The 13,391-nt window shown below is 42.3% G+C and overlaps 1 protein-coding gene across 1 annotated transcript in view; it reads right to left on the minus strand.

Moving 5' to 3' along the window:
- Positions 1–13,391, minus strand: part of GABBR2 (gamma-aminobutyric acid type B receptor subunit 2) — a 509,415-nt gene that overhangs the window by 186,047 nt on the left and 309,977 nt on the right. Inside the window, exon 8 of the mRNA XM_018565262.1 lies at positions 2,002–2,062. Within this exon, the coding sequence (XP_018420764.1) occupies positions 2,002–2,062 (61 nt within the window). The remainder of the gene's footprint in view (positions 1–2,001; positions 2,063–13,391) is intronic.

Consider the following 13,391-nt stretch of genomic DNA (forward strand, 5'->3'; position numbering starts at 1 on the left):
GTCTCTTAATAAAAGAGGCATAGGAAGCTGGGCACTGCCATGGGGGACAATAGGGGCCAAATGTAAAAAAATGTATGTACAGCAAGGAAATACTGCTTTGAGGCCTACATCAAAGATATACAAATTCTTTAAATTACAGGTTTGGGGTTAAAGCTGTTTGTGGTATTTCAAAACAGCAATATGGTCACAGACAGCCTCAGAGAGGAGAAAGGGGAAAAGGGTGCATTAGTTATACTGAGAGACAACCGTTGAAGGTATAGAAGGTTATGTCAGCCAGTCAACTTTCTTCTGGGTGTGCTAGGACAGTATTGGTCAGTCACTTTTGGTAATAAAGGCACATGTACCCTACCTCCAGTTTGTGCAGCCCTATCACTGCTCTGTGCTGCAGACCCCTTCTACTTCTACCTGTAGCACCTCTGCCTCTCATTTTAGACCTGCCTTTCATTGCATAATGTTTTTGTAGGTAAATAGAATACCTAGTTTTTACTGAAACTATGATGATAGTGGGGTGAATGTCTAATATTCTTCATGAAAACAGTAGGTCCCCCTGCACTCCTTGCAGCGTTTCCGCTCCAAGTAACAATGGTGGTGCTCGCATTGACAATCACGGATGGCGCCGTGCACAGCAGTCAATGAAGGATAGAAATCACCAGCACTCAGCGACTGAGTGCTGGTGATTTCTATCCTTCATTAATATTCTTCATGCACACTAGTTACCACACACAAATGCAGCAGAGGGCTGTGTACAAGGGAAGGTCCAACAACTGATCAGCAGCAAGTGCATGCTGTGCACTCGAGATTAACAAAAGGCATGATTAAGACAAAATCAAATAGACTACACCCCACCAAATGATACCTAATAAATCACACAAAAAGCTGCAAATGGTTGGCACAGAGGGAAGCAAGCAAGCACTCTTGCTTCTGATACAGAAAAAAGTATTATAAAAAAGAAAACTTAGGTCTATGGAAATTTAAACATGGGGTGGGTGGGTAACTCAAGGGTATGTAGCTCATAGACTGCAATCTACTATATAGCGCTCTAAAGCAGTGTATAGCACAGTACACCACTGCATTATTATAGGACTGTATAGCACAGTAAAGTACAGTATAGCACTGCATAGAACTGTCTTGCACAGTATAGCATTTTATACCAATATATAGCAAAATATTTCTCTCTACACACATTTCCCTAACCAGCTCCAGCACACACTGACATGGATGCTGGAAGTGTATGTTCATCTTTATTTGTAGTATTGGAAAGAATAAGAATTAATTAGACCCCCGTCTTTTTTTTCTTGCTGTGTCTGCCCCAGCTAGGTATGTTCACCTTCTCTATGTGTCCAAGAGGTGAGTATAAATATTTTAAAGGTGACACCTGTTCTAGTGACAACTGCCTAAAGAAGGTAAGGTTAATCTCCATTAGAGGATATAAACAACTAAAAAAGAACTGAGAGGGAGTTTAATCCTTACCAACTCTATCCATAACTTTAAAAAATGTTTTGGCTAGACATTCATTTTAATATTAACAACACATTTGCATCAAAGTAATCTAAAAATCAAGCTGTTTTTCAAGAATATGCACATGTATTATTAACAATGTGCATATAACCCAATGGTAGGTTTATCATCAAAAGCCCTACGATACAAAATCTCATAAATACCCATGTCTACAACAATACAGAAATGTTATATGTATAGCTTATTATACTTATTCATCACTTAATCTAACAAAAAACATTTGACTGTTGACTTCTGATATCATATGTGGGTATAGGGATTCTTTTGATTTAGGCATGCATATGGTCTTATTCAAAGGAGCAGTGTAAAGTGTGGCAACCTATTACCATGACTGATCAGATTTCACAAAAATGTGGTCAGATCAGTGAAATATGGTTTCTAAATAGCTTTTATGGATTACTTTACTATGCACATTGTCCTTTACCCTATTATGCTTGATAAAGTAGGATCTCTTAACCACAAAATAAATATATTATTTCTTACCTTGAAACTGGGTAAATTTGATGGTTCCCATTCTTTCTCCATTTCTGAACACAACTTGCCCCTGAAAAGAAAATATGTATAATATTTAGAAAACCAAGTAATAAGTTAAATGGGTATGTGATATTTACTGCATTTGCTGTTTATATTAATAACAATTAATTTCTTTACTGCATATTTATAAGAATAACACGGTTCCACAAGAAGATAAACTGTATTGATTCCCAACATATATAGCTGCCGTGTTCAAAGCCCAAATCACATACAGAAAATCCACACTACACTGCTTTGTTCATCCATGGCATAACTGGATTTATAATAATGTTAGCTTTTTGATATATTTTTTTTAACTTCCTTGGTCTTGCAAAAAGAAGTACATTAGAATTAATAGCCAATATTTGTAAGTGTTGTTGGGAACACAAATGGTTTTTTTTTAACCAGTAACAGTTGAGTAGTATACATGATATGGTTCAATGTGCACTAATAGTGCATCTTTCTGGGGCATCTGCTCTCTTCTTCAGGTAAAAGAAGTACTTTAAGGTAGTGGTTCCCAACCTTTTTTTTATTTTTTATACTCCCTTTGGCAGGCTATTTCCATAATTTGTAAACCCCCACCCTGGGACAGAGGTGGAGTAGGGGGCAGGGCCTGTACCATGCTGGTACATGGTACAGGCCCTGTATTGTATTGGCTGATAGACACTGATATATGTATTGACCAATACTGGAGTGCAGCAGTATTCCTGAGCCCCATTCCCTCTCCAGTGTGTGTGTGACCTGTTGCCTCTTCCACTAACCATGTCTGCACCAATTAGCTTTATGATGCTGTCCTAAAAGGGGCTATGACTAATGGGTACACAGTGGTTTGCATTCTGCAGGGAGTAGACATCATAGTCTGCTACAAAACGGAGAAGCCACCTGGCATGGTGAGAAGAGCAGGCACTGTTACAGACAAGAAGCGAAAATAAGTGAGGAGCTCCCACAGTTGACACTGATGTGGCCCACCCAGGATCAGCTTTATGGATTTCTATGGTGTGGGCAGGCCAGCACCATAACAACCAATTATGCTATGTGGCCAGGCTTGCCTGCACCATGGAAAAGACACTGGCCACCTCCATCCTATTGTAGGGATGTAGTATTTTTGCTAAATTCCTTTTTGTATTTTTGTGAAATCTGTAGTCAGTAGTGGGCTGTACTCAGCCTAACTGTACTTCAACAGGAGTGTTTCCCTATGCTCAGAGTGAACTTTCTCTGCCGCATGCTGTTTAAGCTTGCTCCAGCAGGGCAAGCTGGAAAAAGATATATGACTCTGTGTTAAGGATATCTGGTAGCCTGGCCAATCAGTGGGTCTGGTGAACCTGCTGAGGCATGCTGGGAGAACTATTAACGGTCTGAGTTTTTTTCCTGTTCTGTCATACATACCCCCTGAAGGTACACATCTGCAGGTTGGGAACTACTGCTTTGGGGTATCATTTCTGGACATTGTATTTTAGCTAAACCATAACAGGGATTTCCATTGATCAAATAATTTGTGTGTGCGCTCATCCATTTTTACATACAGGTCATCATTCACAGATACTGTATATGCTTGACTGTATGATTGAAGCACTGACTCCTGTCAAACATCAACATTAATGGGATACATGCAAAATGTCATAGAACCTGATTTTACCATAACATTAGTTGTTTCACCTAACACTGCAAAGAGAAATTAGAAAAAAAGTAATTTAAAGTGTATTTGCACTTTTGCATGCCTTCCCCCGCCCGACACCCCTGCCTTGTTTCTTGGGCTCCGCTGCCCCTCCAGCGGGTTTGGGACCAGCATCTCAGGTATCAGCAAGAAGCAGGGAAGGAGTCCGGCTCAACATCTGTTCAACGATCTCCTCCCCGCTATATGGGACTAGAAGCGACGCTGACTGCATCACTTCCTGTGCTATTGGAGCATAGATCACGCTCCAATAGCTTATTGCTCGGCTGCAGAAGCGGAGCAATAAGCTATTGGAGCGTGATCTGTGCTACAATAGCTTATTTTGAGTGGAAAGGTGACACTAGGAGTCTAATTGACCCCTAATGTCACCTTACAGATGACCTGTCACCACTAGTATGCTTGTAAGACCCCTTAGGTTCCAATTAGGGATGCACCGATACCACTTTTTTAAGGCCGAGTACTAGTACCAATACTTTTTTTCAAGTACTCGCCGATACCAATTACCGATATCACACAAATATGCACGGAAAACAGCTAACATTAGAATGGAGCCTTATGTGATAGTAATTAAGTAAAAAAACTTTAAAAAAACAAGATTAAATAAAATAAATGTAAAAATGAAAACAAAATTTAAGTCCCACGCCCCCGCGAGTGCACACATATTAACGTAAACATGCGCTGGGTTCTCTCACGTACGAAAACAACAATTGTGCTGCACATGTTAGGTATCGCCACATGTGACAGAGTGGGAGCAATAATTCTAGGGCCAGTATTCATGGATATCTCTAAATATAATCAGTATTATATTGTGGTGTTGGGCACTAAAATTAACTTAAGTGCATTTTTATTAACATTTTTTTATTTGATAAAGAGTTGTGCTAATATCTTGCAACTGTCTCTATTTTATTCCACAGGATCTATGCTTTCAGAAAATATATAATGTTTGATGGTTTTAAGTAAATTTCAGGCCTAAGATGTGGATTATAACATGTGTGCAAAAAAACTGAAAAAAAGACCTTGGCAGCAAAAGGATTAAAGCTGTCTGCGATAAACAAGAAGATTTTAATACAAAAAACTCCCATGATCACTCTGTTCACTGGACATAACATTCACATAAGTCCAGACACTCCCTGGCACTTTAGCACAATAGCTAGGTGATGTCCTCACCTCTTTTGCCTCTCTCGTTCTTTGAGAAGTGTTTGTCAAGATGATAAAGGCTTCTCACTTCCTTCTGCCTTCTTTACAATGAACAAAAATCGCTGTTTATCAACAAATCACATTTATTCTACTCAGTATAAAATAACACTATGATGACTATGAGTCATCATCATGTCCTCATTTTTCCTTCTCAGTAAGTAATCAATGGGCTGTGTATACATTATAGGTCACTGATAAAAAAAGACCAAATGAAGATTTTTATCAAAGCAACTTTTTTTTATCAATACCCACAGGGCCATTGATTATACACAGAGACAGAGAAATGATGACAAATGACTCATTGGGGGTGATTTACTAACCTAAACACACACACACACCAGGTGTGTGTGATTTTCACACAGCAAAACGTATTTATCAACCAAAAAGTCTCTAAAAGCATATTTCCACTAATGCCATATATGGAAAAATCATGCACATGATGCATATATAATGCTGCTTCACAGTTTAGACAAAAATGGTTAGCTCATGCATTTACATTCCTGCATTCATCAACGCAAGCAACATAACATAGAGCTAATTTACACCACATTACCTTGCAATTCATTGCAGGGCTTTGCACAACACACCTGCTGGGTGTGTACACACTACAAAGGTGTTTCGATTCCTCCCATAGATCATGCTGGGAGGGAACACACTACAGAGGTGTATACACGTTCGTGGTGTGTTTAAAAGGTTAGTAAATCCCATTGTGTAATCGTTCCACACAGAAAAGAATAAGTTGTGTTCAATAAATAAAAAGGAGAAGATAATTTTAAAAAATGTAAAAAATATTTTTTTCATTTTTTTGACTCCATTGCATTTCTCCTATAGGCCAAATTTTGCTAAACATTTGAATATTTCCCTGAAATTTTGGTAAGCAAAATCGCCCAATTTCGCTCATTCCTAATCAGCATAAAATATTTTTTTTACAGTTTGCTAAAACAAAAAAGGCATATGTGTAGAATGTGGCACTTCACTGTGAATAAAAGCAATAACACAATACAGTCAATATTTGTCTGGCAGCAACAACAATAAACTAATTAAACTAACTAATCATACCTATATTTTTTCTTTTAAATGACAACCAGCATAGGAGATTGGGGTCTGATTTACTAAGGCCATACGCTTTATATCTCCCCTGGGATGCAAAAGGGAAGCCACAGCCTGATTTATTAAGACCTTACATGGTGAGCAAAATTATTGTGCATGCCCAGTTCTGAGCAATGCAGATGTGAATTTACTAAAGCGAAGCATCTACTTCTACAGTTAAAGCGTGCATCCTCCTAACTCACAGAGGGTAAAATTATTTCAAAGTTTTAATGTTATATAAGCTCCATTTCTAGTTATATATAAACAATCAAGTTGAAAAATAAACACTGACATCAAACATTAGGTTTAAAGAAGAACCCTGCGCAAATAAATTCTTAACTCTTGCAATGGCGCTACCCCTGCACTGTAAGGATTGAAGTAGTATTAAAGTCTGGGTGTTTTTTTTACCTTAATGCATTCTCTGCATTATGGCAAAAACACCCAGTAATTTTCTAACCCCCACACTTACCTGCAGCCGCTTGTATTCTCTGCCACGACCGGGAAGATACTCGATTCCCTGAACTTCCTGGTTGTGGGGCACGGTACTGAGGGCAGAGGAGCCATAGGCTCTTTCTGCCATCAGTCAAACCGTGACTGTAAGGGTGGGGGCATGGCCGGCCACACGCTGTGTGTGTTTTTAGAGGCACACAACTCGGGTGCCTCCACAGCAGTTGGCTAGCTCATGGAGGCACCCATACATGGGGGAGGCTAGCGGTTTGGATTAGGGTTGCCACCTGTCCAGGATTCACCTGGACAGTTCGGGTTTTGAGTTCTGTGTCCAGGTTTCATGGCAGAAGAAACCCGGACACAAGATGTTAGGCAGACAGGGGTAACCAAAATTAAAATAGAGGCTACTGACCCCCCACTGAAAATAGTCACAACTGTGATATTTATACATGAATCGGCGAAGCTATTTACATATGAATAAACTATGACTTATTCTCCCAAAAACTGTCCGTGCGTCGCTAGCGTGTGTTTGGGTTTCACTTGAAGAAAAGGTGGCAACCCTAGTTTGGATACCACTGGAGAATGAAGAAATGAAAGAATAAAAAAAGTTTTTTAAAGTAAATCTGGCCCCAATGAACATGAAAAGTCAAAAAAAGGAAGGTATAATGTTATGTGTTCGTTTTGTCTAAGGAGATAAAATAACAGTTATACTCACCTGAACCATGATCCTGGCTGGCAGCTAGACTGGTTCCTTCACCCTCCACTTTGTTGTTCTAAGATCCTGTGAGTCATCATGTCCTAAACAGTGTATAATACATGAGGATGCCGAGAGACATACCATCGCTAGAGACAAGGAGGAGACAGGCTGAAGGGACCAGTCCAGGAGCCAGCTGGAATTGAGTTTCGGGTGAGCAGTTGTGCGGCTGAAATCAGCCATACAAGCCTGAAGTGAATAGCCGAACAGCATTCGGCTTACTTCACTTCTTGACGGTTGTTCACTCGGCTGACTTTAGCCGCTTTGTGAATAACCCTCATAGTTTTTAATATACTGACTGGTAGCCTGGTAGCCTGAGCGAGTTGGTATATACATGTGAATCTTTCTATTTTGGTGATAATATTTTGGAAGACATACTGTATACTCTACAGTCTAAAAATTTCTAAAATTGTCAGCTGACAGGACTGCCTGTTATACACACACACACAGACATGTCTATACGAATGTGTTAAAACCCATTCACGCTTGTGCATTGCTGCAACGTGTGCAATTCTTATAACTGGCACCCCAGTGCACTTTACAATACAATGTACAATGTACACAATGAGTACAATGCATAACATACTGAAGAACACAACCAGACACATAACATTGCGGTGCTAAAAAAAGGTCATGTACATTTTCTTTAAATCTGCTGTGGTGTGTTGGCAGCTCATTCATAATGGGCTGCCCTAACACAACTCACAATAATGCACAAAATACATGAGTTAATATACTGCTATGGATCGGAGAAGTGTGATTCAGCCCTAAATGATTGGCTGTCTGAATAAATCACTCAGGGCCCATTCACGATTAGATATTCCATTGTGGATGCGCATTATAGCAAACATTAATGTGCCTTGTGTTAAGGCATTCCATTCATCATGAATGGGCTCCCAATGCACATGAGGAAGAAAAGTGCTGCTATTTTACCAAGATGGCCACTCCCACATAGAGACACATTTCAGAATAAGGCATGATAAGTCATCATTAGGGGAAAAAAAAATGGTCAACTTGATATTATCCTGCAGTTTCTATGAGTTTTATCTGGCTTTGGCTAGGACAACATCGTGGGGCAGATATTTCAGCAACTGCAGGATAAAGGGTCAACATGGGAGTCCAGAAATCAAAGGCTTTGTTGGGACATGAAAAGCTGATGATCTAGCATCAGAGTGGCATACTCTTTTTGCTTCTGTAGCCTGCGGACAAGAGTGCAGATTATTTCTGTGGGACCTTGTCTTTACATCTTCTTCCCTTGAAAAAAGTGTTTTAACCTGATGTTGAACAGTGGTAACCAGGGGCGGACTGACAACACATGGAGCCCCCGGCAATACGAGATTATGGGCCCCCCTTGTGCTCTGCCCACATACAAGCCCCACCCACATATACATTCCTGAACCCCCTGCATCCCTCTTTCTACACTGTTGACCTCTGCACCCCTTGCATGTCTTCTGCCACACTGCTCATCACTGCACCCCCTGCATCCCTCTTCCTACACTGCTCACTAGGAATGCACCGATACTAGTATGAGTATGATACTAGGCGAGTACTCGTACCTGCCCAAATGCTCCGATACCTTCCCCGTTACCGGAACTTCCACTTAGAGGAAGATTTCCTCTGACCAGCAGTACCGCAGGGGAACATGGAGCTGGTTTCCCGGGCAATCAGGAAACCTGCGAGTAATGACCCACCTCAGCAAGGCTTTCAGTACCCGTTCGGCCAATGATGCTGATTGGCTGGGAAGCCGGCTTTCCAGCCAATCAGAAAGCTGGGAGGCAGGTCATTACTCGCCGCCAGGTTTCCAGGCCAATCACAATCGAGCCGGCCACACAATGTGGAGCCGGCAATTAGGAAACATGCGGCATGTCATTACCCACTGCCTGGCTTCCTGATTGCCCGGGAAGCTGGCTCTATGCCAGCAGAAGCACCGGTATCAGTACTCAGTATCAGCGAGTATCGAAAGCAAAATAACTATACCCGTACTCAATAACGAAAAACCGGTATCGGTGCATCCCTACTGCTCACCTCTGTACCCCCTGCTTCTCTCGTCCTACACTGCCCACATATGCATTCCTCTTGCTACACTGTTCACATCTGTACCTCCTGCATCCCTTCTACACTGCTCAGCTCTGCACCCCCTGCTTTCTAAACTGCTTGCCTCTGCACCCCGTACATCCCTCTTGCTACACAACTCACCTCTGCAGCCTCTGCATCTCTCTTCCTTCACTGCTGCATCCTTCTTCCTACACTGCCCACCTCTGCACCCCCTGCATCCCTCTTACTACATTGTTCTAATGCTTCACCGTTTGTAATGCTTCTTACATCTGCACCCCCCTTCCTACACTGCTCACATTTGCAATCCTGGCAGGGGGTGCAGAGGTGTAAACTGTCGGAAGAGGGATGCAGAGGGTACAGAAGTTAACAGTGTTGGAAGAAGGTTTGATGGCTGACACCCTCTTCCAACACTGTTGACCTCCACACCCTCTACATCCCTCATCTTACATTGCTATCCCCCCTCCCCTACTCTCTGCTAAGCGCTCACCCCCTGTAGCTACCTCATGGTAGGACTCCCGCTCCTGATACCATGGGCTGTTGGTGGTGCAGGGGATGGAGCCAAATGTGCTGGGAGTCTATGGTCCTTTCCTGCTGCTGAAGGCACTCTGATAGGTATGCCCAGTGGATGGTGCCGCCCCCATAACCATGGTAACAAGCTGATTGACAGGAGCCTGTCCTCCATTGCAGAGGAGCCCGGGTCCCTGTAGGGAAGGAGGGGAGGAGCCTGCCAATCAACTGGTTACCATGGCAAGTGGGCCAGGCCATAAATATAGCCACAATGTGCTGAGCTACAAAGTAATGCGTTTACTTAAACTCCATAAATAAATCTAACACCCACATAGGTGTAACCTAACAAAAACATGCACATTCAAAAGTAATTAGAAAAACCTATCACACATCAATTCTCAAGCATCAAGTGTGAAATCAATCCAACATAATGTGCATATATAGCAACATACTAAAGGGGTTAATATCCCTCCCTCTGTGTCAGCCATGTGCTGTAATTCAATATCCACAATCCAAATTGTACACTAACAGAAAACAGTGACAAACAATTACTTAAATGTGCTCAGTAAAAAGTGAGCAATAGTCCAGTGTCCACAACAAGTGCAAGTGCTTACAGTTAAACCAGTGCGGTATTCTTGAAGTCCTCCACCACCTCTGTGCAGACACACAACCGACTGGGGGGGGTTCTCACCTCAATTTACAACCCAAATGACAGGTCTTGCAGCGCTGATACCTTTATATATGGCAGGGACACCCCAAGCCCAGATGCTGCAGCGGACTACTCTAAATCAAATGATAAAGTGTCATTCCTGTAGCATGTCATACAACATGTGTAAAAGAAAATAGGCATACCATAGTGTAGAACGTCTAAAACAAGTGAAGTCCGTCCAGCAGCATTAAAATGTGGGAGGGACCACCCTCCTTCACTAAAGGCAGCTCGTGCTGACTTCGAGCCCCAGATGCTGACTTGATGGGGCCCACCGTGTGCAAGAGCACTGCCTTGATGGGGCCCGCCGAGTGCAGGAGCACTGCTTTGATGGGTCAGCCGAGTGCAAGAGCACTGCCTTGATGGGGCCCGCCGAGTGCAAGAGCACTGCCTCTAACATCCTGTCGGCAGCCTTGGCCAAGGGCCCCCTCCTGGCTGCGGGCCCTCGGGCAGTGCCCCAGTGACCGAATGGTCGGTCCGCCCCTGGTGGTAACTGGAAGTCCCTGGGCATTACTGAAGTCTACCATATGTGAGATTTTTGCTTATGCTTCTGTTACCTACTGTCTACTATTTCTCCTGGAAGCCCTGCCAGATACAGATATTTGTTTACCAGTGTTGCTTGAAAGGTCCAGATGATGTCCATGACAGTTAATATATCTATCTTAAACACTTTGGCTACCAGGGAGGTAAGTGGGTGGCAAAGTGCCTGAGCAGGGAGCTTTTAGAGCAGGATGCAACAAGATGATTATTTAATTACCGTATATACTCGAGTATAAGCCGAGATTTTCAGCCCATTTTTTTGGGTGAAAAGTGCCCCCCTCGGCTTATACTCGAGTCAGCGCCATGTGTCATCTTACTTACCTCGCCGAGCGTCGCGTCACTGCTGCTCCGGTGTGCGGCGCTCCGAGCGGGGTCATCTGGCAGTCTCCGGGTCCTAATTTAGGTGGCCGGACTCACAAACCTCAAGTAGTATACATCTGCTTCCCTATAGTATATGGCTGCCCCCCCATGCCACCTTCTTAATAATTTGTAATCATACTTATAATATTCCATGTGTTTTCTTACACAAGTATAACATTATTTTCCCAATGTGTGTTAAAAATAATATTTTCTAAACACCAGATTTATTTGTTCTTTGATTAGTGCTTTGTTAAATTATGGGGTGCAAGGAACAATAACAGTTGTTAAGCATGCCACCCACGTTAGTTGTGACATATTTTTAGCAATTATTTTAAATGAAAGACTCCAAAGTCATGAGTGCACATTAATTTTATTAACTAATTTACTTGTATTTCCTTCACTAGAATATTTTACAACAGTCAGTTGAACTAAAGCATGGTTAAATAGTAAAGAATCCCAGTTGAACAAAAAAAAAAAACCCCTATGCACAAACAATAATGGTTGAGTGAGGAAGACAGATAAGATATCAGCACTGCTAGCGATCAAGAAGGCTACAGCTTTTTTTTCCTTTTACAGTCTATTCAGAGTATGAATCATTGATCACAACTCTCGGACAGTTTTCATTTGCATATTGGATTTTGTAAAGCAAGAGATATTAATTTACATATCAGGCATGTATGGGCAGTAGGGATGAATGGTGAAATGTCAACAAACTTTGCCTTCTATTGACTCCAATGCATGTCACTGTTAATGTCATGAGCAAAATTTCTCATGGTGAGTGAAATTACCAGTTTTCCATAGGCAAAAGTTAGGAGAAATGCATTGGAATCAATTGGAGGTAAATTGTGGCTATTCTAGAGATCACTTATAATATTGTATCTTATTTATTGTGTGTGGCCTAGCTGCATCTCTTTAAATGGCTGTCCAGCAATATGAGGTAAACCTACAGCTTTGTAGTTATTGGGTGAAACCTGCAATCTCTGTTAGTGGGTAAAGCCGCTTTCTGTCTACATGCATGCACTCCCATAATAAATGCATAGTATTTCTCAAGACAGGTTTTTAGTGATGGTGACAACAGCGAATGTGCCTGCATAATGTATATGTAAACAACCACTTATAGTCTTCATCAGAAGATTGTCGGGTCTATTCACTAAGCTGCCGAGGGCAGCCGAGTGAACAACCGACCCCAAGTGAAGTGAGCCGAACACTGTTCGGCTATTCACTTCAGACTGGTGCGGCTGATTTCAGCCGTACATCGGCTGAAATCAGCCGTACATCGGCTTGCTTCACATGGCTTCGGGTCGGCATGTTCGGCCAACCCGAAGTGCCGAAGGAGTTCAACCCAGCCGATCCAACATCTGGATCGGCTGAGCCGAACATCCGGCAGGCTACTCACAGCTGTTCGGCCTATTCTTATAGATGCCGAACAGCAGTGAGTGAACAGCCGAATGCCGCTCAGCGGCATTCGGCTCGGCTGTTCTGCTCGGTCCCTCAGAGGGACTGAGCAGAACAGAAAAATAGTTTAAAAAGTTAAAAAATGTAAATAGAAAACGATTGTGCGGAGCTAGCAGTGACAGCTCTGCTGCCATAAAAAAAAAAAGAAAAAAATTCTCCCGGGCGCTCTGAGAGCCTCCCGCTCCCGGCCACCCAGGAGAGAAACACTGCTGTTTCTTTTTTTTTCTTTATTCTGACATGGAGCGATCAGCGTTCAGAATAGAAAAAAAAAATTTGCATTGCTACATTCCTATTGGCTATTTCAATTTGCAATAGCCAATAGTAAACTAGCATTGTACCCGCCCTCTGCTGATGGACCTGATGGAGAACTGCAGCATTTCAATGAGAACATTTTTTAAATTTTTTTTTCTATTCCGACATCGCTCCGTGTCAGAATAAAGAAAAAAAAGAAACAGCAGTGTTTTTCTCCTTGGCGGCTGGGAGCAGGAGACTCCAGGGGCGCCAGGGAGAGTTAGCTGTTTGGAGATCAGCGTCCCTGGTTAGCAGGTAACCAGGGACGCTGATCTCTCTGCAAGTGG

The sequence above is a fragment of the Nanorana parkeri genome, unplaced genomic scaffold (genome assembly GCF_000935625.1).
Source record: "Nanorana parkeri isolate BGI_ZX_2015 unplaced genomic scaffold, ASM93562v1 scaffold825, whole genome shotgun sequence".
Lineage (NCBI taxonomy): Eukaryota > Metazoa > Chordata > Amphibia > Anura > Dicroglossidae > Nanorana > Nanorana parkeri.